Source organism: Mauremys mutica, chromosome 1, assembly GCF_020497125.1.
Source record: "Mauremys mutica isolate MM-2020 ecotype Southern chromosome 1, ASM2049712v1, whole genome shotgun sequence".
Taxonomy (NCBI): Eukaryota; Metazoa; Chordata; order Testudines; family Geoemydidae; genus Mauremys; species Mauremys mutica.
Window position 1 is genome coordinate 371369606 of NC_059072.1, and position 25317 is coordinate 371394922.

The 25317-nt window shown below is 46.4% G+C and overlaps 1 protein-coding gene across 4 annotated transcripts in view; it reads left to right on the forward strand.

Moving 5' to 3' along the window:
* The window catches only part of LCMT2 (leucine carboxyl methyltransferase 2), a 66503-nt gene extending 43210 nt beyond the window's left edge, over positions 1-23293 (forward strand). For all 4 annotated transcript variants that reach the window (XM_045025253.1, XM_045025268.1, XM_045025261.1 and 1 more), the window contains 4 exons: positions 3414-3511; positions 21219-21406; positions 21496-21631; positions 22363-23293. In XM_045025253.1, the coding sequence (XP_044881188.1) occupies positions 3414-3511; positions 21219-21406; positions 21496-21631; positions 22363-22530 (590 nt within the window). In that variant the 3' untranslated portion in view covers positions 22531-23293. The remainder of the gene's footprint in view (positions 1-3413; positions 3512-21218; positions 21407-21495; positions 21632-22362) is intronic.
* The last annotated feature ends 2024 nt before the right edge of the window (positions 23294-25317 follow it).

A 25317-nucleotide genomic window follows, 5' to 3' on the forward strand; every position in this document is an offset into this window, starting at 1 on the left:
GGGTCCGCTGGTCCCGCGGCTCCGGTGGACCTCCAGCAGGCACGCCTGCGAATGCTCCACCGAAGCCGCGGGACCAGCGGACTCTCCGCAGGGCACGCCTGTGGGAGGTCCACCGGAGCCGCGGGACCAGCGGACCCTCCGCAGGCATGCCTGCGGGAGGTCCACCGGAGCCGCCTGCTGCCCTCCCGCGGCACGCCGCCCCAAGCACGCGCTTGGCGCGCTGGGGTCTGGAGCCGCCCCTGGGTTTACGCCTTCTCCAGGAACTAACATTCTGAACTTTGTAAGCAACCTACAAAACACCCTTTGAAACTCCTTAGCCCTTGCTTAAAAAAACCCTAAAAAATGCTCAAAAAGAGCAAAAGGCCTGGTATGCTATGACTTGGCGCATGTTCTGGCTGGACATCTCACCGCCCATTCTACTCGGGCTCAAGCCTCCTCTACTGCCTTCCTGGCCCATGTTCCCATCCAGGAAATTTGTTGTGCGGCTACTTGGTCTTCCATCCACACCTTTGCATCACATTACGCATTGGTCCAACAGTCTAGAGACGATGCCGCCTTTGGCTCAGCGGTCTTACATTCCGCGACGTCTCACTCCGACCCCACCGCCTAGGTAAGGCTTGGGAATCACCTAATTGGAATTGATATGAGCAAGCACCTGAAGAAGAAAAGACGGTTACTCACCTTTGTAACTGTTGTTCTTTGAGATGTGTTGCTCCTATCCATTCCAGACCCGCCCTCCTTCCCCACTGTCGGAGTAGCCGGCAAGAAGGAACTGAGGGGCGGGTCGGCAGGGGTATATATCTGGTGCCATAGCCACTCCAGGGGGCGCCCAGCCGACCCACCGAGTGTTGCTAGGGTAAAAATCTTCCGACGAACGTGCACGCGGCACGCGCACACCTAATTGGAATGGATATGAGCAACACATCTCGAAGAACAACAGTTACAAAGGTGAGTAACCGTCTTTTTTCAGAACGGAGAGAGGTAAATAGAGGTGTCCCCCAGGGGTCTGTAGTAGGAGCAGTCATATTCAACATATTTATAAATGATTTGGAAAAAGGGGTAAACAGTGAGGTGGCAAAATTTGCAGATGGTACAAAACTACTCAAGATAGTTAAGTCCCAGGCAGACTGCAAAGAGCTACACAAAACTGGGTGACCGGGCAACAAAATGGCAGATGAAATTTAATGCTGATAAATGCAAAGTAATGCACATTGGAAAACATAATCCCAACTATGCATATAATATGATGGGGGTCTAAATTAGCTGTGACCACTCAAGATCTTGGAGTCATTGAGTGGATGTTTTCAGAGAACTATCCACAATGTGCAGCGGCAGTCAAAAAAATAAACAGAATGTTAGCAATCATTGAGAAAGAAAAAGATAATATGACAGAAAATATCATATTGCCTCTATATAAATCCATAGTACGCCCACATCTTGAATACTGTGTGCGGATGTGGTCGCCCCATCTCAAAAAAGATATTTTGGAATTGGAAAAAGGTTCAGAAAAAGATAACAAAAATGATTAGGGGTATGAAATGGCTTCCGTATGAGGAGAGATCAATAAGATTGGGATTTTTCAGCTTGGAAAAGAGACAACTAAGGGGAGATATGATAGAGGTCTATAAAATGATGACTGGTGTGGTGAGAGTAAATAAGGAATTATTATTTACTCCTTCTCCTAACACAAGAACTAGGGGTCATCAAATAAAATTAATAGGCAGCAGGTCTAAAACAAACAAAAGGAAGTATTTCTTCACACAACGCACAGTCAACCTGTGGAACTCTTTGCCAGAGGATGTTGTGAAGGCCAAATTTATAACAGGGTTAAACAAAGAACTAGATACATTCATGGAGGATAGGTCCATCAATGTCTGTGAGCCAGGATGGGCTGGGATGAAGGCCCTAGCCTCTGTTTGCGAGAAGCTGGGAATGGGTGACAGGGAATGGATCACTTGATGATTACCTGTTCTGTTCATTCCCATTGGGGCAGCTGGCATTAGCCACTGTCGGGAAAACAGGATACTGTGGTAGATGAACCTTTGGTCTGACCTAGTCTGGCTCTTCTGATGTTCTTATGATGTTGATAAATTAAAGAAGGTTCAGTGAAGAGCTACGAATTGTCCTCAGGCCCCTTCCTCCCAGGTTGGAGATTCTGGTTCTATTGTGTGGCGTGAAAACCGCAGGCCAGACATTTTCTTCTGTAGATTCTCATTCTCTGGTAACAGGTTTGAAATCACATCAGTGAGGCAGTTTTTATAAGCTCTCCTTCAGAGTAGGGCTTTTTCGCACGGGTTATGTGCCAGCCCACATAATAGGGGGCTAACATTACAGTCTGTGATCGGTTGGCAAATCTGGTTATCAACTGGGCTTCTACACCTGTTTGTCCTTTCAAAGTTTTCAATTTTAAAGTGCGGAATTCAGAACCTTGTGGGAATTCTTGATCCATATGTGCATGGCTAGAAGCGAAATGATGCTGCAAGTTTGAAGATTTGAACTGAGAGATATGCGTCTGGCAAAGAAGACACATGGCCTTACCATTATGTTCAACAAAAAAGTACTTATTCTCCCATTCCTGTTAGAAGACTCGATTTTTCATCTGTGTATTTTATTTTCTGTTTGCACTTGCTTTCCATTGTTAGATGGTGTAAGAAAAAATTTGATTAAAATTTTCCACACCGGCTAGTCACCGTGTGCTTTATTCAAGGAGACACTGGTGCCAGCCAGGGGGTGCTGGACCCCTGGCTCTGTCCCAGGCCTTGCCCCCCCACTCCACCCCTTTCCCCAAGCCCCCACCTCCGCGCCACCTCTTCCTGACCCTCCCCCGAGTGAGCCATGTACTCACTCTTCCCACACACCCCTTCACATCACAAAACAGCTGATTGCAGCAGGCGAGAGGCACAGGGAGGGAGGAGGAGGCGCTGGGTGGGCTGCCAGCAGGTGGGAGGCTCGGGGGGGGGAGGGGCTGATAGGGCTGCTGGTGGGTGCTCAGCACCACCATTCTTTTCCCCAGAGTCTGCTCCTAGCAGGAGCCGCATTTTATCTTCTGAAGAGCTGCATTCAGCTCCGGAGCCGCAGTTTGGCCACCCCATAAAGAATATCTTCTGGTTGACTCAGACAAGAGGCATGGGTTAGGCTGACTATTCTGGAATTGCTGGCATGCCTAGTCTCTCCCTCCAGCTGTCTGGTTCTACATTAGCTAGCAGGGACAGATTGAACAGACACTAGTGGAATTGCTAGACAGTTGCAGGCTCTCTTAGAAGTCTGGAGTACAAAGCATCCAGTCTTGTGGATATAATTGAGGTCCCCCATGACAACTGCCTTGCAGTGATCCAGACAGAAGATGCATCTGTTGCCTACGTGACCTTTCATGATCCAGCTCCTCTGTTCAGCTAACTGTCTTTTCTTTCTAGGCCAGAAGTACCTGTTTATCTATGGGGGCCGTTCTGCTGTGCAGCCTGTCCTGGGGGACTGGTATTTCCTGCATTTGGAAGAGTTCTCCTGCAGAAGGGTAAGTACCCCACAAGACCTTGAGGAATAATGTCTGTCCTAGCTCTGTGACTGGGCGCTCCAGTACTGGGAGCCTATTTAATGTTCCAGTTTTGTGAGTTGAGGCAGCAGAGTAGATTGATTTAAATCACAGATTTTAATCATGATTTTAAATGGCAAGAAAGATACTTTGATTTAAATAATCAATTCTAATCTTGTTTTACATTTGTATTTTTTAGTTATTTTCCTATAGAAAAGTTGATTCTCATTGTTGGTAAGCATTAAACCTTATTTGCAATTAAATGTAGCATTTACATTAAAATTTAGTATTTCTCTCTAACCAGGAGGATACACTACATCTGTACACATTTATTTAAGCAATTATATAACTTTACATGTATTCAGGCTCTTCTTTTTGACATTATTTTATGTTAGAAAATAGTGAATGACACATTTCTTATTTACTATAAGATTTGTGTCAAGCTGCAATTGGAATTCAATTAAAAATGCACAAAAAGAGATTTTGTATTTTTTTTATTAGTTGAATATGCTGGATCCATAAGGGAAAAAAGTGGGTTTATCAAAATATCTTGCATTTAAAACTACAGATGTATTAAATAAGGGAAATATTATCTGAAGTTGGTGCATTTTGTAGGCCTTGCTGAAGCTCTAGGCATAAATAACAATATGACCTGTGATCCCTTAACTACTAATCTGGGTTTTCTCTCACAATGCCTTACTGGTAGCAAGCAGCAAACCTCTCTAGGTGCTGTTACCGTGCAGTACAACCACATGTGGAGCCCCACATCCATCCAGATTTCATGAATGCTCCCAGAGCCACTCACGAATCACACAGAGAAAGGCACCAGCCAAATCCCCAAGCTCCCAGCCTTGTACCACTGGAATATACTGTCTTGTACTGCTCAAGACCCTTTCTTGAGCAATGCAAGTTTACTAATTTACCTAGCACTTCAGTCAAACTCACTGGTAATGATAAACATTAGAATAAGTTTATTGGTTACAAAAGATGGATTTTAAGTGAGTATAAGTAATAAGCAAAAGTCAGAATGGTTACCAAAAGAAAATAAAAGACAAACATGTGGTCTAAATTCTCAACCTAATTAGACTAGACAATATCTGGACTAAGTAGTTTTTCTCACCCCACTGGATACTGCAGGTTGTGTCAGGGTTCCCTTCCCACTCTGAACTCTGGGGTACAGATCTGGGAACCCACATGAAAGACCCCCCCTATGCTTATTTCTACCAGCTTAGGTTAAAAACTTCCCCAAGGCACAAATCCTTCCCTTGTCCTTGGATGGTATTGCTGCCAACACCAGGTGATTTAGGCAAAGATTCAGAAAAAGGACCACTTGGAGTTCCTATTTCCCAAAAATATCCCCCCAAATCCCTTCACCCCCTTTCCTGGGGAACAAAGTGAACACAGACCAGACTCTTGGGGTTTTAGGACACTAAAAACCAACCAGGTTCTTAAAAGTAGAACTTTATCATAAAGAAAAACTTAAAAGAAGCACCTCTGTAAAATCAGGATGGAAAGTAATTTTACAGGGTAATAAAAAGATTTAAAACGCAGAGGATTCCCCTCTAGGCTCAATTTCAAAGTTACAGAAACAGAAATAAACCTCCCTCTTAGAATAGGGAAAATTCACAAGCTAAAACAAAAGATAGTGTAACGCATTTTCTTTCTATTACTTACAATTTCTGTAAGTTTAGATGTATCAGTAGGAGCTGTGTTACCTGCTTGGTCGCTCTCTTTGTCCCGAGAGTCCTAGGACCAATCCTATTCAATTTATTCATAAATGATCTGGAGAAAGGGGTAAACAGTGAGGTGGCAAAGTTTGCAGATGATACTAAACTACTCAAGATAGTTAAGACCAAAGCAGATTGTGAAGAACTTCAAAAAGATCTCACAAAACTAAGTGATTGGGCAACAAAATGGCAAATGAAATTTAATGTGGATAAATGTAAAGTAATGCACGTTGGAAAAAATAACCCCAACTGTACATATAATATGATGGGGGCTAATTTAGCTACAACGAGTCAGGAAAAAGTTCTTGGAGTCATCGTGGATAGTTCTCTGAAGATGTCCACGCAGTGTGCAGAGGCGGTCAAAAAAGCAAACAGGATGTTAGGAATCGTTAAAAAGGGGATAGAGAATAAGACTGAGTATATTATTGCCCTTATATAAATCCATGGTACGCCCACATCTCGAATACTGTGTACAGATGTGGTCTCCTCACCTCAAAAAAGATATTCTAGCACTAGAAAAGATTCAGAAAAGGGCAACTAAAATGATTAGGGGTTTGGAGAGGGTCCCATACGAGGAAACATGAAAGAGGCTAGGACTCTTCAGCTTGGAAAAGAGAAGATTAAGGGGGGATATGATAGAGGTATATAAAATCATGAGTGATGTTGAGAAAGTGGATAAGGAAAAGTTTTTTTACTTATTCCCATAATACAAGAACTAGGGGTCACCAAATGAAATTAATAAGCAGCAGGTTTAAAACAAATAAAAGGAGCGCACAGTCAACTTGTGGAACTCCTTACCTGAGGAGGTTGTGAAGGCTAGGACTATAACAGTGTTTAAAAGAGAACTGGATAAATTCATGGTGGCTAAGTCCATAAATGGCTATTAGCCAGGATGGGTAAGAATGGTGTCCCTGGCCTCTGTTCGTCAGAGGATGGAGATGGATGGCAGGAGAGAGATCACTTGATCATTGCCTGTTAGGTTCACTCCCTCTGGGGCACCTGACATTGGCCACTGTCGGTAGACAGATACTGGGCTAGATGGACCTTTGGTCTGACCCGGTACGGCCGTTCTTATGTTCTTATGTTATGTTCTAACAACAAACAGAGCACACACAAAACCTCCCCCACCTCCTCCCGATTTGAAAGTATCTTCTTTCCTTATTGTTCCTTTTGGTCAGGTGCCAACCAGGTTATTTGAGCTTCTTAACCCCTTACAGGTAAACGGGATTTTATTCTACCTGTAGCTTTATGTTTATGACAGGTTGGTTACAGTCTTTCATATGCAGGCTTTCCTTGTTAGCCTCGGGACCAATCTCCTCAGCTCCAGCATTCTCATTGCCTTCAGCATGGGAGGGATAGGAGAAAGGACAAACCACATAACCTCTGTCCCCTATTTTATATCTTCAGTCCACGTTCTTGGAGAACACAAGTCCAGCCATGTCTAGTGGGCATTGCTGAGTCACCAGGCAAGGTTTAGCAATTCCCCTGGTGTGGTCTTATGCAAGTGAGTCATTGAATTGTAGCACCCTTGCTGGACAATGGCTGTTGGTGGTTATTCAACACCCATCCAGGCATTGGTTACCTCCCTTGTTGTTGTCTCTGGGGAGCTAATATCTGGGCGATTCCCCAACTCACAGCATATTTTAGTGACAACCATACAGCACAATCTCATAACTTCATATGTGTTAATGATATACATATTTAGATAGAACAATGGGTTTCAGCAGTTGATAACCTTTCCCATGATACTTTACATGGCATGCTTTATATGAAGTATCACAATTATATACAAATGATTAATATGGGGGTTACAGGCCGCTCCCATGAGGTATAGTGTCACACATACCCAGTTCTTTCAGCCTTTGTTCATACTGCTAAACAACCAGTGGGGCCACTTGACGATAGAGATGGTAAAGGAGCACTCAAGGGCAATAAGGCCATTGCGGAGAAACTAAATGAATTCTTTGCATTGATCTTCACGGCTAAGGATGTGAGGGAGATTCCCAAACCTGAGCCATTCTTTTTAGATGACAAATCTGAGGAACTATCCCAGATTGAGGTGTCATTAGAGGAGATTTTGGAATAAATTAATAAACTAAACAGTAATAAATCATCGGGACCAGATGGTATTCACTCAAGAGTTCTGAAGGAACTCAAATGTGAAACTGCAGAACTACTACCTGTAGTCTATAACCAACATAGTGAATACCAGTGAAATTGAGGTAGGATCAGAAGAGGCTAAAATAGGGATAGAACAAGTTAAAAGTTACTTGGACAAATGGGATGCCTTCAAGTCACCAGGGTCTGATGAAATGCATCCTTAAATACTCAAGGAGCTGACTGAGGAGATATCTGAGCCATTAGAGGAGACGTTCCCCTGGTATTATCTGGATCAGTGCTCTGCTAGGTCACTCTAATCCTTGACCCTGGGAGCCAGTCTTACCCTGCTCTGCTGTGAGAACCCCCACTCCTGGACTGTTCAGGCATAGCTTCTGGCATGTAAGCTGCTCCTTGGATTGTACAACTGAACGACAGTAGCCAATATCTCCGCTCCCAGACACAACCCTAGGAACCCCCATCTTGTAGTGTCCAGTTATGCCTGTTGGGACACTGCAGGCTTATATGAGTTAATCAATTTAACAACGAAATTGATATGTACCAGGCTTGTTATTCCAAGGGGAGTCTTTGACATGCTTCAAACCAAATGCACTGCTTCAGGTAGAATAAAATTTATTAACTACTGTGACAAAGTTCCTCCTCTACCTTGGTGGGTCCTGCGCTTATTGGCAGATTTGCTCACCTCAGTGATTTTCCCCACAGTCTGGGTCAACTCCTCCTGTGTCTGATCAGGAGTTGGGAGGTTTGGGGGGAACCCAGGCCCGCCCTCTACTCCGGGTTCCAGCCCAGGACCCTGTGGATTGCAGCTGTCTATAGTGCCTCCTGTAACAGCTGCATGACAGCTACAACTCCCTGGGCTACTTCCTCATGGCCTCCTCCAAACACTTTCTTTCTCCTCACCACAGGACCTTCCTCCTGGTGTCTGATAACGCTTGTACTCCTCAGTCCTCCAGCAGCACAGCCTCTCCCTCTCAGCTCCTTGTGCCTCTTGCTCCCAGCTCCTCACAGGCACTTCCTCTCCTCTGGCTCCCCCCTGCCTGACTGGAGTGAACTCCTTTTTAAACCCAGGTGCTCTGATTAGCCGGCCTTGATTGGCTGCAGGTGTTCTAATTAGACTGTCTGCCTTAATTGGTTCTAGCAGGTTCCTGATTACTCTAGTGCAGCCCCTGCTCTGGTCACTCAGGGAACAGAAAACTACTCATCCAGTGACCAGTATATTTGCCCTCTGCCAGACTCCTGTACCCCACTGGTTTGGGTCTGTCACATATCCCTCCCCCCTGCTCAACACCAAGGGGTCGGGCAGCTTGGGATGCCAGACAGTGCACATGTGACAAGCCATCAGCATTGCCATGACGGCTCCCTGCTCTGTGCTGCACACGGAACTGGAAAGGTTGGAGGGATAAGAACCACCTGGTCACCCTTGTGTTCTTCTCCTTTTTCCGCTGCATCCATTGAAGAGGGGCATGGTCGGTCACGAGGACAAATCTGCGCCCGAGCAAGTAGTAGCACAATGCTTCCGTGCCCCATTTTACGGCGAGGCACTCTCTCTCCACCACTGCATATTTTTGTTCCCTCGGAAGGAGTTTCCTACTGAGATAGAGAATTGGGTGTTCCTCCTCCCTGACCATCTGTGATAGAATGGCCCCCAACCCTACTTCCGATGCATCTGTCTGCAGGATAAATTCCTTGCTGAAATCAGGGGCTATCAGTACAGGGTTACTGCAGAGGGCAGTCCTTAGGTCTGTGAATGCTTCCTCTACTGCGTCAGACCATCTTACCAGATCAGGTCCAGGGGCTTTTACTAGGTCTGTCAGGGGGCTTGCCCTTGTGGCAAAGTGGGGGATAAATCATCGGTAATACCCCACTACACCTAAGAATGCCCGGACTTGTTTCTTGCGATGTGGTTGGGGCCAATTTTGAATGGCCTCCAACTTGTTCACTTGGGGTTTTACCAGACCTTTTCCCACAATGTAGCCAAGATATTTGGCCTCTGTAAACCCTACAGCACACTTGGCAGGGTTTGCTGTAAGGCCAGCTCGCCTGAAGGTATCAGGGACTGCTTCCACCTTCTCTAGGTGAGTTTCCCGGTCAGGGTTATGAATGACCACATCGTCCAAGTAGGCAGCAGCATAACTGTTACGAGGGCGTAATAGCTTGTCCGTGAGGCGCTGGAAAGTAGCTGGGGCCCCATGTAGTCCAAAAGGGAGAACAGTAAGAACATAAGAACGGACGTACCGGGTCAGACCAAAGGTCCATCTAGCCCAGTATCTGTCTACCAACAGTGGCCAATGCCAGGTGCCCCAGAGGGAGTGAACCTAACAGGCAAGTGATCTCTCTCCTGCCATCCATCTCCATCCTCTGACAAACAGAGGCTAGGGACACCATTCTTTACCCATCCTGGCTAATAGCCATTTATGGACTTCACCACCATGAATTTATCCAGTTCTCTTTTAAACACTGTTATAGTCCTAGCCTTCACAACCTCTTCAGGTAAGGAGTTCCACAAGTTGACTGTGCGCTCCTTTTATTTGTTTTAAACCTGCTGCCTATTAATTTCATTTGGTGACCCCTAGTTCTTGTATTATGGGAATAAGTAAAAAACTTTTCCTTATCCACTTTCTCAACATCACTCATGATTTTATATACCTCTATCATATCCCCCTTAGTCTCCTCTTTTCCAAGCTGAAGAGTCCTAGACTCTTTAATCTTTCCTCGTATGGGACCCTCTCCAAACCCCTAATCATTTTAGTTGCCCTTTTCTGAACCTTTTCTAATGCTAGAATATCTTTTTTGAGGTGAGGAGACCACATCTGTACACAGTATTCGAGATGTGGGCGTACCATGGATTTATATAAGGGCAATAATATATTCTCAGTCTTATTCTCTATTCCCTTTTTAATGATTCCTAACATCCTGTTTGCTTTTTTGACCTCCTCTGCACACTGCGTGGACATCTTCAGAGAACTATCCACGATGACTGCAAGATCTGCTTCCTGACTCGTTGTAGCTAAATTAGCCCCCATCATATTGTATGTACAGTTGGGGTTATTTTTTCCAATGTGCGTTACTTTACATTTATCCACATTAAATTTCATTTGCCATTTTGTTGCCCAATCACTTAGTTTTGTGAGATCTCTTTGAAGTTCTTCACAATCTGCTTTGTTCTTAACTATCTTGAGAAGTTTAGTATCATCTGCAAACCTTGCCACCTCACTGTTTACCCCTTTCTCCAGATCATTTATGAATAAATTGAATAGCATTGGTCCTAGGACTGACCCTTGGGGAACACCACTAGTTACCCCTCTCCATTCTGAGAATTTACCATTAATTCCTACCCTTTGTTCCCTGTCTTTTAACCAGTTCTCAATTCATGAAAGGACCTTCCCTTTTATCCCATGACAGCTTAATTTACGTAAGAGCCTTTGGTGAGGGACCTTGTCAAAGGCTTTCTGGATATCTAAGTACACTATGTCCACTGGATTCCCCCTTGTCCACATGTTTGTTGTCCCCTTCAAAGAACTCTAATAGATTAGTAAGACACAATTTCCCTTTACAGAAACCATGTTGACTATTGCTCAACAGTTTATGTTTTTCTATGTGTCTGACAATTTTATTCTTAACTATTGTTTTAACTAATTTGCCCGGTACCGACGTTGGACTTACCCATCTGTAATTGCCGGGATCACTTCTAGAGCCCTTTTAAAATATTGGCGTTACATTAGCTAACTTCCAGTCATTGGGTACCGAAGCCGATTTAAAGGACAGGTTACAAACCTTAGTTAATAGTTCCGCAACTTCACATTTGAGTTCTTTCAGAACTCTTGGGTGAATGCCATCTGGTCCCGGTGACTTGTTAATGTTGAGTTTATCAATTAATTCCAAAACCTCCTCTAGTGATACTTCAATCTGTGACAGTTCCTCAGATTTGTCACCTACAAAAGCCAGCTCAGGTTTGGGAATCTCCCTAACATCCTCAGCTGTGAAGACTGAAGCAAAGAATCCATTTAGTTTCTCCGCAATGACTTGATCGTCTTTAAGCGCTCCTTTCGTATTTTGGTCATCATGGGGCCCCACTGGTTGTTTAGCAGGCTTCCTGCTTCTGATGCACTTAAAAAACATTTTGTTATTACCTTTGGAGTTTTTGGCTAGCCGTTCTTCAAACTCCTCTTTGGCTTTTCTATTACACTCTTGCACTTAAGTTGGCAGTGTTTGTGCTCCTTTCTATTTGCCTCACTAGGATTTGACTTCCACTTTTTAAAGGAAGTCTTTTTATCTTTCACTGCTTCTTTTACATGGTTGTTAAGCCACGGTGGCTCTTTTTTAGTTTTTACTGTGTTTCTTAATTTGGGGTATACATTGAAGTTGGGCCTCTATTATGGTGTGTTTAAAAAGGGCCCATGCAACTTGCAGGTATTTCACTTTAGTCACTGTACCTTTTAACTTTTGTTTAACTAACCCCCTCATTTTTGTATAGTTCCCCCTTTTGAAATTAAATGCCACAGTGTTGGGCTGTTGAGATGTTCTTCCCACCACAGGGATGTTGAATGCTATTGTACTATGGTCACTATTTCCAAGCGGTCCTGCTATAGTTACCTCTTGGACCAGCTCCTGCGCTCCACTCAGGTTTAAATCTAGAGTTGCCTCTCCCCTTGTGGGTTCCCGTACCAGCTGCTCCATGAAGCAGTCATTTAAAGTATCGAGAAATTTTATCTCTGCATTTCGTCCTGAAGTGAAATGTTCCCAGTCAATATGGGGATAATTGAAATCCCCCACTATTATTGGGTTCTTAATTTTGATAGCCTCTCTAATTTCCCTTAGCATTTCATCCTCACTATTACTGTCCTGGTCAGGTGGTTGATAATAGATCCCTAATGTTATATTCTTATTAGAGCATGACATTTCTTTATCCATAGAGATTCTATGGAACATGTGGATTCGCTTAAGATTTTTACTTCATTTGAATCTACATTTTCTTTCACATATAGTGCCACTCCTCCCCCCGCACGACCTGTTCTGTCTTTCCGATATATTTTGTACCCCGGAACGATTGTGTCCCATTGATTGCTCTCAGTCCACCAGGTTTCTGTGATGCCTATTATATCAATATCCTCCTTTATCACAAGGCACTCTAGTTCACCCATCTTATTATTTAGACTTCTAGCATTTGTGTACAAGCACTTTAAAAACTTGTCACTATTTGTCTGCCCTTTTCTGATGTGCCAGATTCTTTTTTTATGTGACTGTTTATCATCTGATCCGGCCCTTACATTATCCTCTTCCGTCCTCTGCTCCTGACTATAACCTGGAGATTCTCCATCATCAGACTCTTCCCTAAGAGAAGTCTGTGTCCGATCCACATGCTCCTCTGCAGCAGTCGGCTTTCCCCCATCTCCTAGTTTAAAAACTGCTCTACAACCTTTTTAATGTTTAGTGCCAGCAGTCTGGTTCCACTTTGGTTTAGGTGGAGCCCATCTCTCCTGTATAGGCTCCTTCCATCGCAGAAGTTTCCCCAGTTCCTAATGAATGTTAACCCTTCCTCTCTACACCATCGTCTCATCCACGCATTGAGACTCTGAAGCTCTGCCTGCCGACCTGGCCCTGCGCGTGGAACTGGGAGCATTTCTGAGAATGCCACCATAGAGGTCCTGGATTTCAGTCTCTTCCCTAGCAGCCTAAATTTGGCTTCCAGGACATCTCTCCTACCCTTCCCTATGTCATTGGTACCTACATGTACCACGACCACCGGCTCCTCCCCAGCACTACATATAAGTCTGTCTAGATGCCTTGAGAGATCCGCAACCTTCGCACCAGGCAGGCAAGTCACCATACAGTTCTCCCGGTCATCACAAACCCAGCTATCTACGTTTCTAATAATCGAATCTCCCATTACTAACACCTGCCTTTTCCTAGAAACTGGAGTTCCCTCCCCTGGAGAGGTAACCTCAGTGCGAGAGGCAACCCCAGCACCATCTGGAAGGAGGGTCCCAACTACGGGAAGGTTTCCCTCTGCCCCCATTGACTGCTCTGCTTCCCTGGGCCGTTCTTCCTCCTCAACAACGCAGGGGCTGTCTGAGCGGAGGTGGGACAATTCTACAGTGTCCCGGAAAGCCTCATCAACTTACCTCTCTGCCTCTCTTAGCTCCTGCAGTTCCGCCACCCTGGCCTCCAAAGTCCGTACATGGTCTCTGAGGGCCAGGAGCTCCTTGCACCGATTGCACACATACGCCACCCGCCCACAGGGCAGGTACTCATACATGCAACACTCAGTGCAATAAACAGTATATTGAAAAAGACCCTCTGGTGTAGAGAATGCAGTCTTTTCCTTTGCGTCTTCCGCAAGGGGAATCTGCCAGTACCCCTTTGTCAAGTCTAGAGTAGTCAAGTACAGGGCATTACCCAGATGGTCCAGTAGCTCATCTATACGAGGTATGGGGTACGCGTCGAACTGGGATACTTCGTTAAGTTGCCAGAAGTTGCTGCAAAACCTTGTGGTGCCATCAGGTTTGGGCACCAGCACGATTGGGCTGGACCACTGACTGTGGGATTCTTCGATGATCCCCAACTTCAGCATTTTTTTTACTTCTGCTTTTATTTCCTCGCTTTTGGCCGCTGGCACCCGATAGGGCCTCATTGTTATTCTGGCCCCAGGGTTCGTGATGATGTGGTGATATGTCTCGGTTGTTCGATCCGGTTTTGTGGAGAACACATCTTGGTTCCGGAGGATCATCTCAGACACCTCATTCTTCTGGTCTGGTGTTAAATCAGGAGACACTCTCACCTGTTTGGAAGGCTTGTTTTCCTGGCTTTAGGTCTTTTTGGACAGTTATGCATGCCTCTTGTGCATGCCAGGGTTTCAGAAGGTTGATGCGATAAATCTGTTCTTGTTTTCGGCATCCTGGCTGCCGCACCTTGTAGGTTACTTTCCCCACGGGTTCAACCACCTCATAGGGCCCCTGCCATTGGGCCAGAAGCTTGCTTTTTGCCATGGGTACCAATACCATCACCCGATCCCCTGGTTGGAACTGTCGGACTTTTGCCTGGCAATTGTAATAGGTTCTCTGGGCCTCCTGTGCCTTTTCCAAATGTTCCCGTACAATGGGGGTGACACTGGCTATCCGGTCTCGCATCTGTATTACATGTTCAATTATATTTCTCCCCTCATTGGGTTCCTCTTCCCAGATCTTTTTGGCGATGTCTAGTATGCCACGGGGGTGACGCCCGAATTTACACACGTAACTCGAAGGGGGAAAACCCAGTTGAGGCCTGAGGTACCTCCCGGATAGCGAACATAAGGTAGGGTAGTAGGGTGTCCCAATCCTTCCCGTCCCGACTTACCACCTTCCTTATCATAGCCTTGAGGGTTTGGTTAAACCTTTCTACCAACCCATCAGTCTGTGGATGGTAGACTGAAGTTCTCAGGGTATGTATATGGAGCAGCATACAGAGGTCCTTCATTAGCTTTGACATAAATGGGGTTCCTTGGTCCGTTAATATCTCCTTTGGTAGCCCCACTCAAGCAAAGATCCCCACCAGCAATTTGGCTATCATTTTAGAGGCTGTGTTCCGCAGGGAGATGGCTTCTGGGTAGCGAGTAGCATAGTCCAAAACAACAAGTATATATTGGTGGCCCTGAGCCGTCTTCTCCAGGGGTCCCACTAGGTCCATGGCTATTCGTTCAAAGGGGACCTCTATGATGGGAAGGGGTACTAAAGGTGCCCTCAGGTGGGGACCAGGACTGTGCAGCTGACACTCCGGGCAGGACGCACAGTACCTCCGCACTTCTTCATGTACTCCGGGCCAGAAGAACTGTCGTAGGACTCGTGCCAGGGTCTTCACTACCCCCAAATGCCCCCCAAAAAGATGACTGTGAGAACATAAGAATGGCCATACCAGGTCAGACCAAAGGTCCATCTAGCCCAGTATCTGTCTACCGACAGTGGCCAATGCCAGGTGCCCCAGAGGGAGTGAACCTAACAGGCAATGATCAAGTGATCTCTCTCCTGCCATCCATCTCCATCCTCTGACGAACAGAGGCTAGGGACACCATTCTTACCCATCCTAGCTAATAGCCATTTATGGACTTAACCACCATGAATTTATCCAGTCCCCTTTTAAACATTGTTATAGTTGAGCCTTCACAACCTCCTCAGGTAAGGAGTTCCACAAGTTGACTGTGCGCTGCGTGAAGAAGAACTTCCTTTTCTTTGTTTTAAACCTGCTGCCTATTAATTTCATTTGGTGACCCCTAGTTCTTGTATTATGGGAATAAGTAAAAAAACTTTTCCTTATCCACTTTCTCAACATCACTCATGATTTTATATACCTCTATCATATCCCCCCTTAGTCTTCTCTTTTCCAAGCTGAAGAGTCCTAGCCTCTTTAACCTTTCCTCATATGGGACCCTCTCCAAACCCCTAATCATTTTAGTTGCCCTTTTCTGAACCTTTTCTAATGCTAGAATGTCTTTTTTGAGGTGAGGAGACCACATCTGTACACAGTATTCGAGATGTGGGCGTACCATGGATTTATATAAGGGCAATAATATATTCTCAGTCTTATTTTCTATCCCCTTTTTAATGATTCCTAACATCCTGTTTGCTTTTTTGACCGCCTCTGCACACTGCGTGGACATCTTCAGAGAACTATCCACGATGACTCCAAGAACTTTTTCCTGACTCGTTGTAGCTAAATTAGCCCCCATCATGTTGTATGTATAGTTGGGGTTATTTTTTTCCAACGTGCATTACTTTACATTTATCCACATTAAATTTCATTTGCCATTTTGTTGCCCAATCACTTAGTTTTGTGAGATCTTTTTGAAGTTCTTCACAATCTGCTTTGGTCTTAACTATCTTGAGCAGTTTAGTATCATCTGCAAACTTTGCCACCTCACTATTTACCCCTTTCTCCAGATCATTTATGAATAGATTGAATAGGATTGGTCCTAGGACTGACCCCTGGGGAACACCACTAGTTACCCCTCTCCGTTCTGAGAATTTACCATTAATTCCTACCCTTTGTTCCCTGTCCTTTAAGCAAGACTTAATACAGAGTTCTGGTGTTTTTGAGGTACTAGGATCTGCTGTACCTTCTGCCCCTGTACTGGTGCAACCCGGTATAAGAGATTCTTCTTCATTATGAAGTAGGGTCCTGGTCCCTGGGTTTTCCCTTCCACGGGGACCCTATCTATTTCAGTCACCTCCTTCCTAATGTCGTACCTTGGGTCTTCGGCCTGGTCCCGTCCAAAATTTCCTCTCCCGGGGCTAATCTGCCCAAGATCTAGGGGCCCAGTCTCTGTTGCCTCTACTGGTTCAGAAGCATTAGGGTGGGGATCAGACTCGGGTGCCTCTCCCTCCTGGGTGGCCTCCTTTTCAGCTGCTCGGGTCCGCCTACCTACGAGAGCGACCCGCTATCTTTGAGTCAGTATTTGGGTTCCCAAGGCTTTGGCTACCCTTCTTTCCCTTTTCGACTTTCTACCATGTCTGGGAATGGAAAATAAGTCTGGGGATATTTCAGAGAAGACAGGGGGTTGACAGTCTACTGTGGAGGCCTCACTAACTTCAGGGTTCCCCTTTTCCTCCAATCCTCCTACTGGGAGTAAGTTTCCAAACCCTGAGAAGTCCCTCCCTATGAGCACCGGGTATGGGAGTTTAGGGACTACACCTGCTGCTACCTCAGTAGTGTTCCCCTGAATCTCGAGTTTTACTGGGATGGTGGGGTAATAACCAACTGTCCCATGTACGCATGTTATCCCCGTACGCTTAGCCCACAGCAGCTGACTACACTTGACGAGCTTCCCTGAGACAAGCGTGATAGCACTCCCCGAATCAACCAGTGCTGTGGTCTCTACCCCATTTAGCTTTACTGGTCTGGTGTACATATGAGGGGTTAGTGAGACCCCCACAAGGTGGATTAGGAAGCATGTGTCTGCCCAGTTCCCCAGGTTACACTGCATCGGCTCCTCAGCATTGGGACACTGTGCAGCTATATGTCCCCACTCCCCGCAGGCATAACATCTGTATGGAGCCCTAGGCATTCCCCGGTCTCTTGGTTTGGGCAATCTAACGTCACGATCCTCTTCTTCCTCCATGCTCCGACTCTTTGTGGCTTCTGGTGGGCCTTCAGCCACTCTCTTTTTCCACCTGTGATCTCCTGGTTGCCCAGTCACCCAAGCTCTAGGGCTTGGTGCTGCTAGTTTAACCCGGGATGCCTCTTCCTTAACTGGTCGGGTCAGCTCCCTTGCCGTCCTTCGCTTCTCTACCAGTGCAACCACCTCATCATAGGTGGAGGGTTCGTTCTGGCTTACCCAGGCACGAAGGTCTGGCGGTAGTCCCCTCATGTATCGGTCGATGACCAGAACCTCTAGAATCTCTTCCGGACTCCGGGACTCCGTTCGCAACCACTTTCGTGCGAGATGGATGAGGTCATACAATTGGGACCGCGGGGTTTTGTATTCCTGGTACCTCCACTCGTGATACCGCTGGGCCCGCACTGCAGTCGTTACCCCAGATCTGGCCAGGATCTCTGCTTTCAGCTGGGGGGTAGTCTGCTGCAGCCTCTTAAGGCAGATCATAGTAAGCCTTCTGGGCCTCCCCACACAGGAATGGGGCAAGGATGCCAGACCACTGATCTCGAGGCCAGGCCTCCCGTAGGGCTGTCCTCTCAAAGGCCAGAAGGTATGCCTCTACATCATCCTCCTGCATCATTTTCTGCAGCCAATGGCTGGCCCATATGATCTGTGTCCCATGATGGCCGTGGTTCAGCTCTGTAATGGTCTTTACCTGGTTTACCAGTTCCCGCAACATAGCTCGTTCTTGAAAAGCCTGGTCCATCAGCAGGCAATTAGTCTCTTGCTGCAGCCGCACTGCCTCCTGTTGGGCAGCTGCCTGGACACGGGTAGCCTCCTGCTGGGCTGCCGTAGCTTGTATCAATGCCCATACTAAGTCATCCATTGTGGTGGGGGGGGAAAAACCCTCTACTTTTTTTTTTAAATCACCCTCCTTCTGCCGCGCTGTGCACACCAAATCCCACTCCTGACACCAGTTATGACAAAGTTCCTCCTCTACCTTAGTGGGTCCTGCGCTTATTGTCAGATTTGCTCACCTCAGTGATTTTCCCCACAGTCTGGGTCAACTCCTCCTATGTCTGATCAGGAGTTGGGAGGTTTGGGTAAGGTAATAAAAGGTAATAATTGAAGATATACCAATCTCCTAGAACTGGAAGGGACCTTGAAAGGGACCTACTCTGGGTTTCAGCCCAGGGCCCTGTGGATTGCAGCTGTCTATAGTGCCTCCTGTAACAGCTGCATGACAGCTACAACTCCCTGGGCTACTTCCCCATAGCCTCCTCCAAACACCTTCTTTCTCCTCACCACAGGACCTTCCTCCTGGTGTCTGATAACGCTTGTACTCCTCAGTCCTCCAGCAGCACAGCCTCTCACTCTCAGCTCCTTGTGACTCTTGCTCCAGCTCCTCACAGGCACTTCCTCTCGTCTGGCTCCCCCCTGCTTGACTAGAATGAGCTCCTTTTTAAACCCAGGTACCCTGATTAGCCGGCCTTGATTGGCTGCAGGTGTTCTAATTAGCCTGTCTGCCTTAATTGGTTCTAGCAGGTTCCTGATTACTCTAGTGCAGCCCCTGCTCTGGTCACTCAGGGAACAGAAAACTACTCATCCAGTGACCAATATATTTGCCCTCTACCAGACTCCTGTACCCCACTGGTTTGGGTCTGTCACACTACAAAGATAGATTTTAAGTGATTATAAGTCAAAGCATAACAAGTCGGATTTGGTCAAATGAAATAAAAGCAAAACACATTCTAAACTGATCTTAACACTTTCAGTGCCCTTACAAATGTAGATGCTTCTCACCACAAGCTGGCTGGTTGCTCTTCAGACAGCTTCTCCCCTTTGATCAGTGCATCAGTCACTTGGTGGAGATGGAAGAGAGAGGAAAAGCATGGCAAACGTTACTCTGTTTTATCATGTTCTTTCTTCCCTCTTGGCTTTGGCCCCCTCCCACTTTTGGGTCAGGTAAGCATTACCTCATCATAGTCCCACACTGACTAAGGAAAAGGGGGGTGACTCACTCGAGAGTCCAACAGATCCTTTGTTGCTGCCTAGGCCAGTGTCCTTTGTTCCTGTGAGGCTGGGCTGGGTTTGTCCCATACATGCCCTGATGAGGTGTGAACTGCCCCTCTGCTCTTGGAGAGTTTTGCCTGGGCTTGTTTTAAGTGATGAGGACACATTTTCAGCCTCATAACTATATACATGAAATTACAACCTATAACATTACTATAACAACAATGCTCAGTGCATCATGAGCCTTCCGAAGACACCCAACATGACAAATTTGGCATTGGATACCACACAATCATATTATAAGGATGAACATGGGGGTATAGGGTGTTCCCCTGAGGTATAGAGCGTCACATAGGTGTTTGTCTAACCTGCTCTTAAAAACCTCCAATGACGGAGATTTCACAACCTCCCTAGACAATTTATTCCAGTGCTTAACCACCCTGATGGTTAGGAAGTTTTTCCTAATGTCCAACCTAAACTGCCATTGCTGCAATTTAAGCCCACTGCTTCTTGTCCTATCCTCAGAGGTTAACAAGAACAATTTTTCTTTCTACTCCATGTAACAACCTTTTACATACTTGAAAACTGTTATTTCCCCTCTCAGTCTTCTCTTTCCCAGACTAAACAAACCCAATGTTTTCAATCTTCCCTCATAGGTCATGCTTTCTAGACCTTTCATCATTTTTGTTGCTCTTCTCTGGACTCTCTCCAATTTGTCCACATCCTTCCTGAAATGTGGTGCCCAGAACTGGACACAATACTCCAGTTGAAGCCTAATCAGAGTGGAGTAGAGCGGAAGAATTACTTCTTGTGTCTTGCTTACAACACTCCTGCTAATACATCCCAGAATGATGTTCGCTTTTTTTGCAACAGCATTGTGCTGTTGAATCATATTTAGCTTGTTATCCACTATGACCCCCAGATCCCTTTCCGCAGTACTCCTTCCTTGGCAGTCATTTCCCATTTTGTAAGTGTGCAACTGATTCTTCCTTCCTAAGTGGAGTACTCTGCATTTGTCCCTATTGAATTTCATCGTATTTACTTCAGATCATTTCTCCAGTTTGTCCAGATTTTTAGTTGCCCTTTTCTGAATTTTAATCCTGTCCTCCAGAGCACTTGCAACCCCTCCCAGCTTGATATCGTTTGCAGACTTTATAAGTGTACTCTCTATGCCATGATCTAAATCATTGATGAAGATATTGAACAGAACTGGACCCAGAATTGATCTCTGCCGGACCCCACTCGTTAGCTCTTCCAGCATGACTGTGAACCATTGATAACTATTCTTGGAATGGTTTTCCAAACAGTTATGCACCTACCTTATAGTAGCTCCCTCTAGGTTGTATTTCCCTAGTTTGTTTATGAGACGGTCATGCGAGACAGTATCAAAAGCCTTAGGTGAGAGGCTGATGAAGAGGTGTTACAAAGAGCTACGTTACCTCTTAGGGGTATGAGACCAGATATGCTAAAAATTGTGAGGTGCTCAGATACTCTGGTAATGGAGGCCTTATAAATGCTGGAGATAGATTAGACAGAATCTTCCCTCCAGTGGGGAGCTGGGCATGTCCTCCCCGAGGTTCACTTCACCTTCAGCCATACCCAATCTACCTCCAGTTCTCTCCTTGAGGAGAGAATGCCAGATCCTGGGGGGTGAGAAAAGGAAAGATTAATTCTGTGGGGATGGCTGGGGGTGAACGGGGAGGACAAACATTCTCCTTGCTCCTGATCCCCTGAACCTACAGCTCATTGTGTTCTGCTTGTCTAGATTCCTGTTGGGGGCCCAGTCCCTGAGGGCCGTCACTCTCACAGCGCCTGCAGCTGGGACGGGGGAGTGCTCATTGCAGGGGGCCTGGGAGCAGCTGGGCAACCGTTGAACTCAGTGCTCTTTCTGAGACCGACTGGGAGTGGCTTTCAGTGGCAGGGTGTAGAGACTCACCCTCCTTTCATCCCCAGGTCAGTGACGATCCCATGGGACAATAAGTACATGCCCTATATCTCACTCTCCTCATCATTGGAGTTGTCTCTCTGAACTCTCTCCACAGGTATTCACACACTGCCCATGTACATGATGGGAAACTCCTGCTTGTGGGGGGAGTATGGCTTCACTCTGAATCAGTACCCGGTGTGACTGTGATTGACCTGATGACGGGTTTCAGCTTGGATTATCAGATTGACACAGTAAGTGCTGAAACAACCCCCTTTCCAGGAGGAATCTGTGTTCCATGAAGGGAGGAGCAGTCTCTTGGGCTCTGTTGATTGTCACTGACTAGGCCCCTGGAATAGAGAATACAGAAAGGGATAAATTGGGACCAGAATAGGATGCCGCTGCATCTGCCAGCTAGACTCAGCCTGGACAGAGTGGATGGGGATCTCAGCAGAGATGGGATTCTGGGGCTCAGTGAGGCCAAATGGTGGGGAGCTGCTGTAGCCAAGACTAGAGGAGGGAGAGGCCAAGATGGCCCAGGCCATAGGAGTCTCAGAGTCTGTGGGAAGAGGAGAGATCAGGATCAAGGATGCTGCCTTTGGGAAGCTGAATGAATGGAGGAGACAGAGGGCTACGGCTGGGGTGGGCTAGAGGAGGCTCCTCTTTCCTCAGAACTTTTTTTGTAATTTGTGAAAGGTCACTGGCTTCCATAAATAAACTTTCAGCAGCCTGGCCCCTGCCCCTGCTCTGCCCCCTGCTCTTTGTTCTAGAAAAGAATTCTGAATTGTTGGGCTGATCCACACACTCTGGGTCTCTGAGCACCCAGACTCCCTCCACCTCCCAGGCTTTGAGCACTTTGTCCATGCACCACCATCACTTCCCGTGCTCCCTGTTGGCCTCCATGCACCTCTCCAGTGCCTGTCTGGCCAGCTCGCCTGGAACAGACAGTGTACGTTTCCCTCACAGGACTCTCGTTCTTTTCCAGGTGTCCCTGAAGTGGCCATTAATGCTGCACAATCACAGCAGCATCTTTCTGCCGGACAAAAGCGAGCTGCTGCTTATTGGTGGTGGTGGGAACTGCTTCTCCTTCGGGACCCATCTCAACCTGCACCCCGTCTGCTTAGGCCTCAGCAACATCCTGACCAGTCAGTGATGGGAGATAAACCAGGATAGAACCACAGAGCTGCAGCATGGGAAGATGGTGCAATTGCATACTGCAGAGGCCAGGTGGCCCTATGGCAGAAGTGGGTGTACTGCGGCACAAGCCGGTGATGTGGTCCCACAAGGGATTGCCACCCAGAGCAGTAATCTGGCCTGATGGCAGTGGGGAGGTCCAAGAACATAGAACAGCAACAATACCCTGGGCAGTGGGGGAGTTGAAAAGTGGCTGAAGACCTAGAGAGGTGATGTGACAGCATGGTGGTCTGAGCAGTGACTCTGGGAAGAGTGGCTGGCATTGCCTACATGAATGTATCCTACTTTTTTTCTATTGTTCTCTCTCATTATTTTACATAGTAAAATCATCCCAATGCTGCTTTTTCTGCTGATGCCACAGCCCCTCCGGATGAAATGAGGGAGCCGGCCTAATTCCTAGGGTATGCAGTAGAACCACAATTAGCCAAAGATTGTGGGGGGGGTTTCAGGGGCGCTGGGGGCAAAACATTTGTCTAGTGTAGGGAAGACACTAAGCAGACTCAGCCCTGCAGCTCATGCCTCACGTATCCTGATGCACTCCCATCCCATTATAGGAAGTTTCCCTGTTCCATCAAAGCAATCAGTCACCTCCACAGCTGTTGGGTAGGGTGATGCCAGAATCCCTGGAGATGTAGAAGAGAACATAAAAATGGCCACACTGGGTCAGACTAGCCCAGTATCCTGTCTTCTGACAGTGGCCAATTCCAGGTGCCCCAGAGGGAATGAACAGAACAGGTAATAATCAAGTGATCCATTCCCTGTCACCCATTCCCAGCCTCTGGAAAACAGAGGCTAGGGACACCATCCCTGCCTATCCTGGTAGATAGCCATGAGCTTATCTAGTTCTTTTTTGAACCTTGTTATAGCCTTCACAACATGGCCTTCACAACATCTTCTAGCAAAGAGTTCCACAGGTTGACAGTGCGTTGTGTGAAGAAATACTTCCTTTTGTTTGTTTTAAACCTGCTGCCCATTAATTTCATTTGGTAATTCCTAGTTCTTCAGTTATGAGAATGACTAAATAACAATTCCTTATTTACTTACTCCACTCCAGTCATGATTTTATAGACCTCTATTATACCCCCTCTTAGTTGTCTCTTTTCCAAGTTGAAAAGTCCAAATCTTATTAATCTCTCATAGAATCATAGAATCGCAGGGTTGGAAGGGACCTCAGGAGGTCATCTAGTCCAACCCCCTGCTCAAAGCAGGACCAAACCCAACTAAATCATCCCAGCCAGGGCTTTGTCAAGCCTGACCTTAAAAACCTCTAAGGAAGGAGATTCCACTACCTCCCTAGGTAACCCATTCCAGTTCTTCACCACCCTACTAGTGAAAAAGTTTTTCCTAATGTCCAACCTAAACCTCCCCCTCTGCAACTTGAGACCATTACTCCTTGTTCTGTCATCTTCTACCACTAAGAACAGTCTAGATCTCTCCTCATACAGAAGCAGTTTCATGCACCTTATCATTTTTGTTGCCCTTTTCTGAACCTTTTCCAATTCCAATATATCTGTTTTGAGATGGGGCGACCACATCTGCACACAGTATTCAAGATGTGGGTGTACCATGGATTTATATAGAGGCAATATGATATTTTCCATCTTCTTATCTATCCCTTTCTTAATTATTCCCAATATTCTGTTTGCTTTTTGGACTGCCGCTGCACATTGAGTAGATGTTTTCAGAGAACTATCCATAATGACTCCCAAGATCTTTCTTGAGTGGTAACAGCTAAATTAGATCCCATCATTTTATATGTATAGTTGGGATTATGTTTTCCAATGGGCAATACTTTGCATTTATCAACACTGAATGTCATCTGCCATTTTGTTGCCCAGTCACCCAGTTTTGAGAGATCCTTTTGTAGCTCTTTGCAGTCTGTCTGGGACTTAACTATCTTGAGTAGTTTTGTATCTGCAAATCTTGCCACCTAACTGTTTACCCCTTTTTTCAGATAATTTGTGAATATATTGAATAGTATTGGTCCCAGTACAGACCTCTAGGGGATACCCCTATTTGCAGTGTGCTGGGAGAGAAGCTGAGCCCTGTTTAGGGGGTGGGGCTTGTCTGCTTAGGGGTCCTATAAAAGTAGCCAGCCAGTCAGGCAGCGGCATAGACGGATGCAGCGGCACAGCAGCCAGCAAACAGAGCTGTAAACAGGGGAGTTTCAGTGGGAGTTTACAGGGGGGGGTTGCAGGGGAGACTGAGACCTAGGCACCAGGAAAAGGCAGGTCTACGTGATTGGGGACTCCTTACTGAGAAGAATAGACAGGCCTGTAACTAGAGCTGATCCGGAGAATAGAAGGGTGTGCTGTCTTCCGGGTGCTAAGATATGGGATGCGGACCTGAGGCTGAAAAGGATCCTAACGGGAGCGGGAAAGAATCCGTTGATTGTCTGTCATGTGGGAACAAATGATACGGCTAGATTCTCGCTGGAACGTATCAAGGGAGACTATGCCAGACTGGGGAAGACGCTTAAGGAAATCGAGGCTCAGGTGATCTTCAGTGGGATTCTGCCGGTTCCTAGAGAAGGGCAACAAAGGTGTGACAAGATTATGGCGATCAACAGATGGCTCAGGCAGTGGTGCTATAAGGAGGGCTTTGGGATGTACGGCCACTGGGAAGCATTTATGGACAGAAGACTGTTCTCTCGGGATGGACTTCACCTGAGTAAGGAGGGAAATAGACTTCTAGGATGGAGGCTCGCCCAACTGATTAAGAGAGCTTTAAACTATGAATTTGGGGG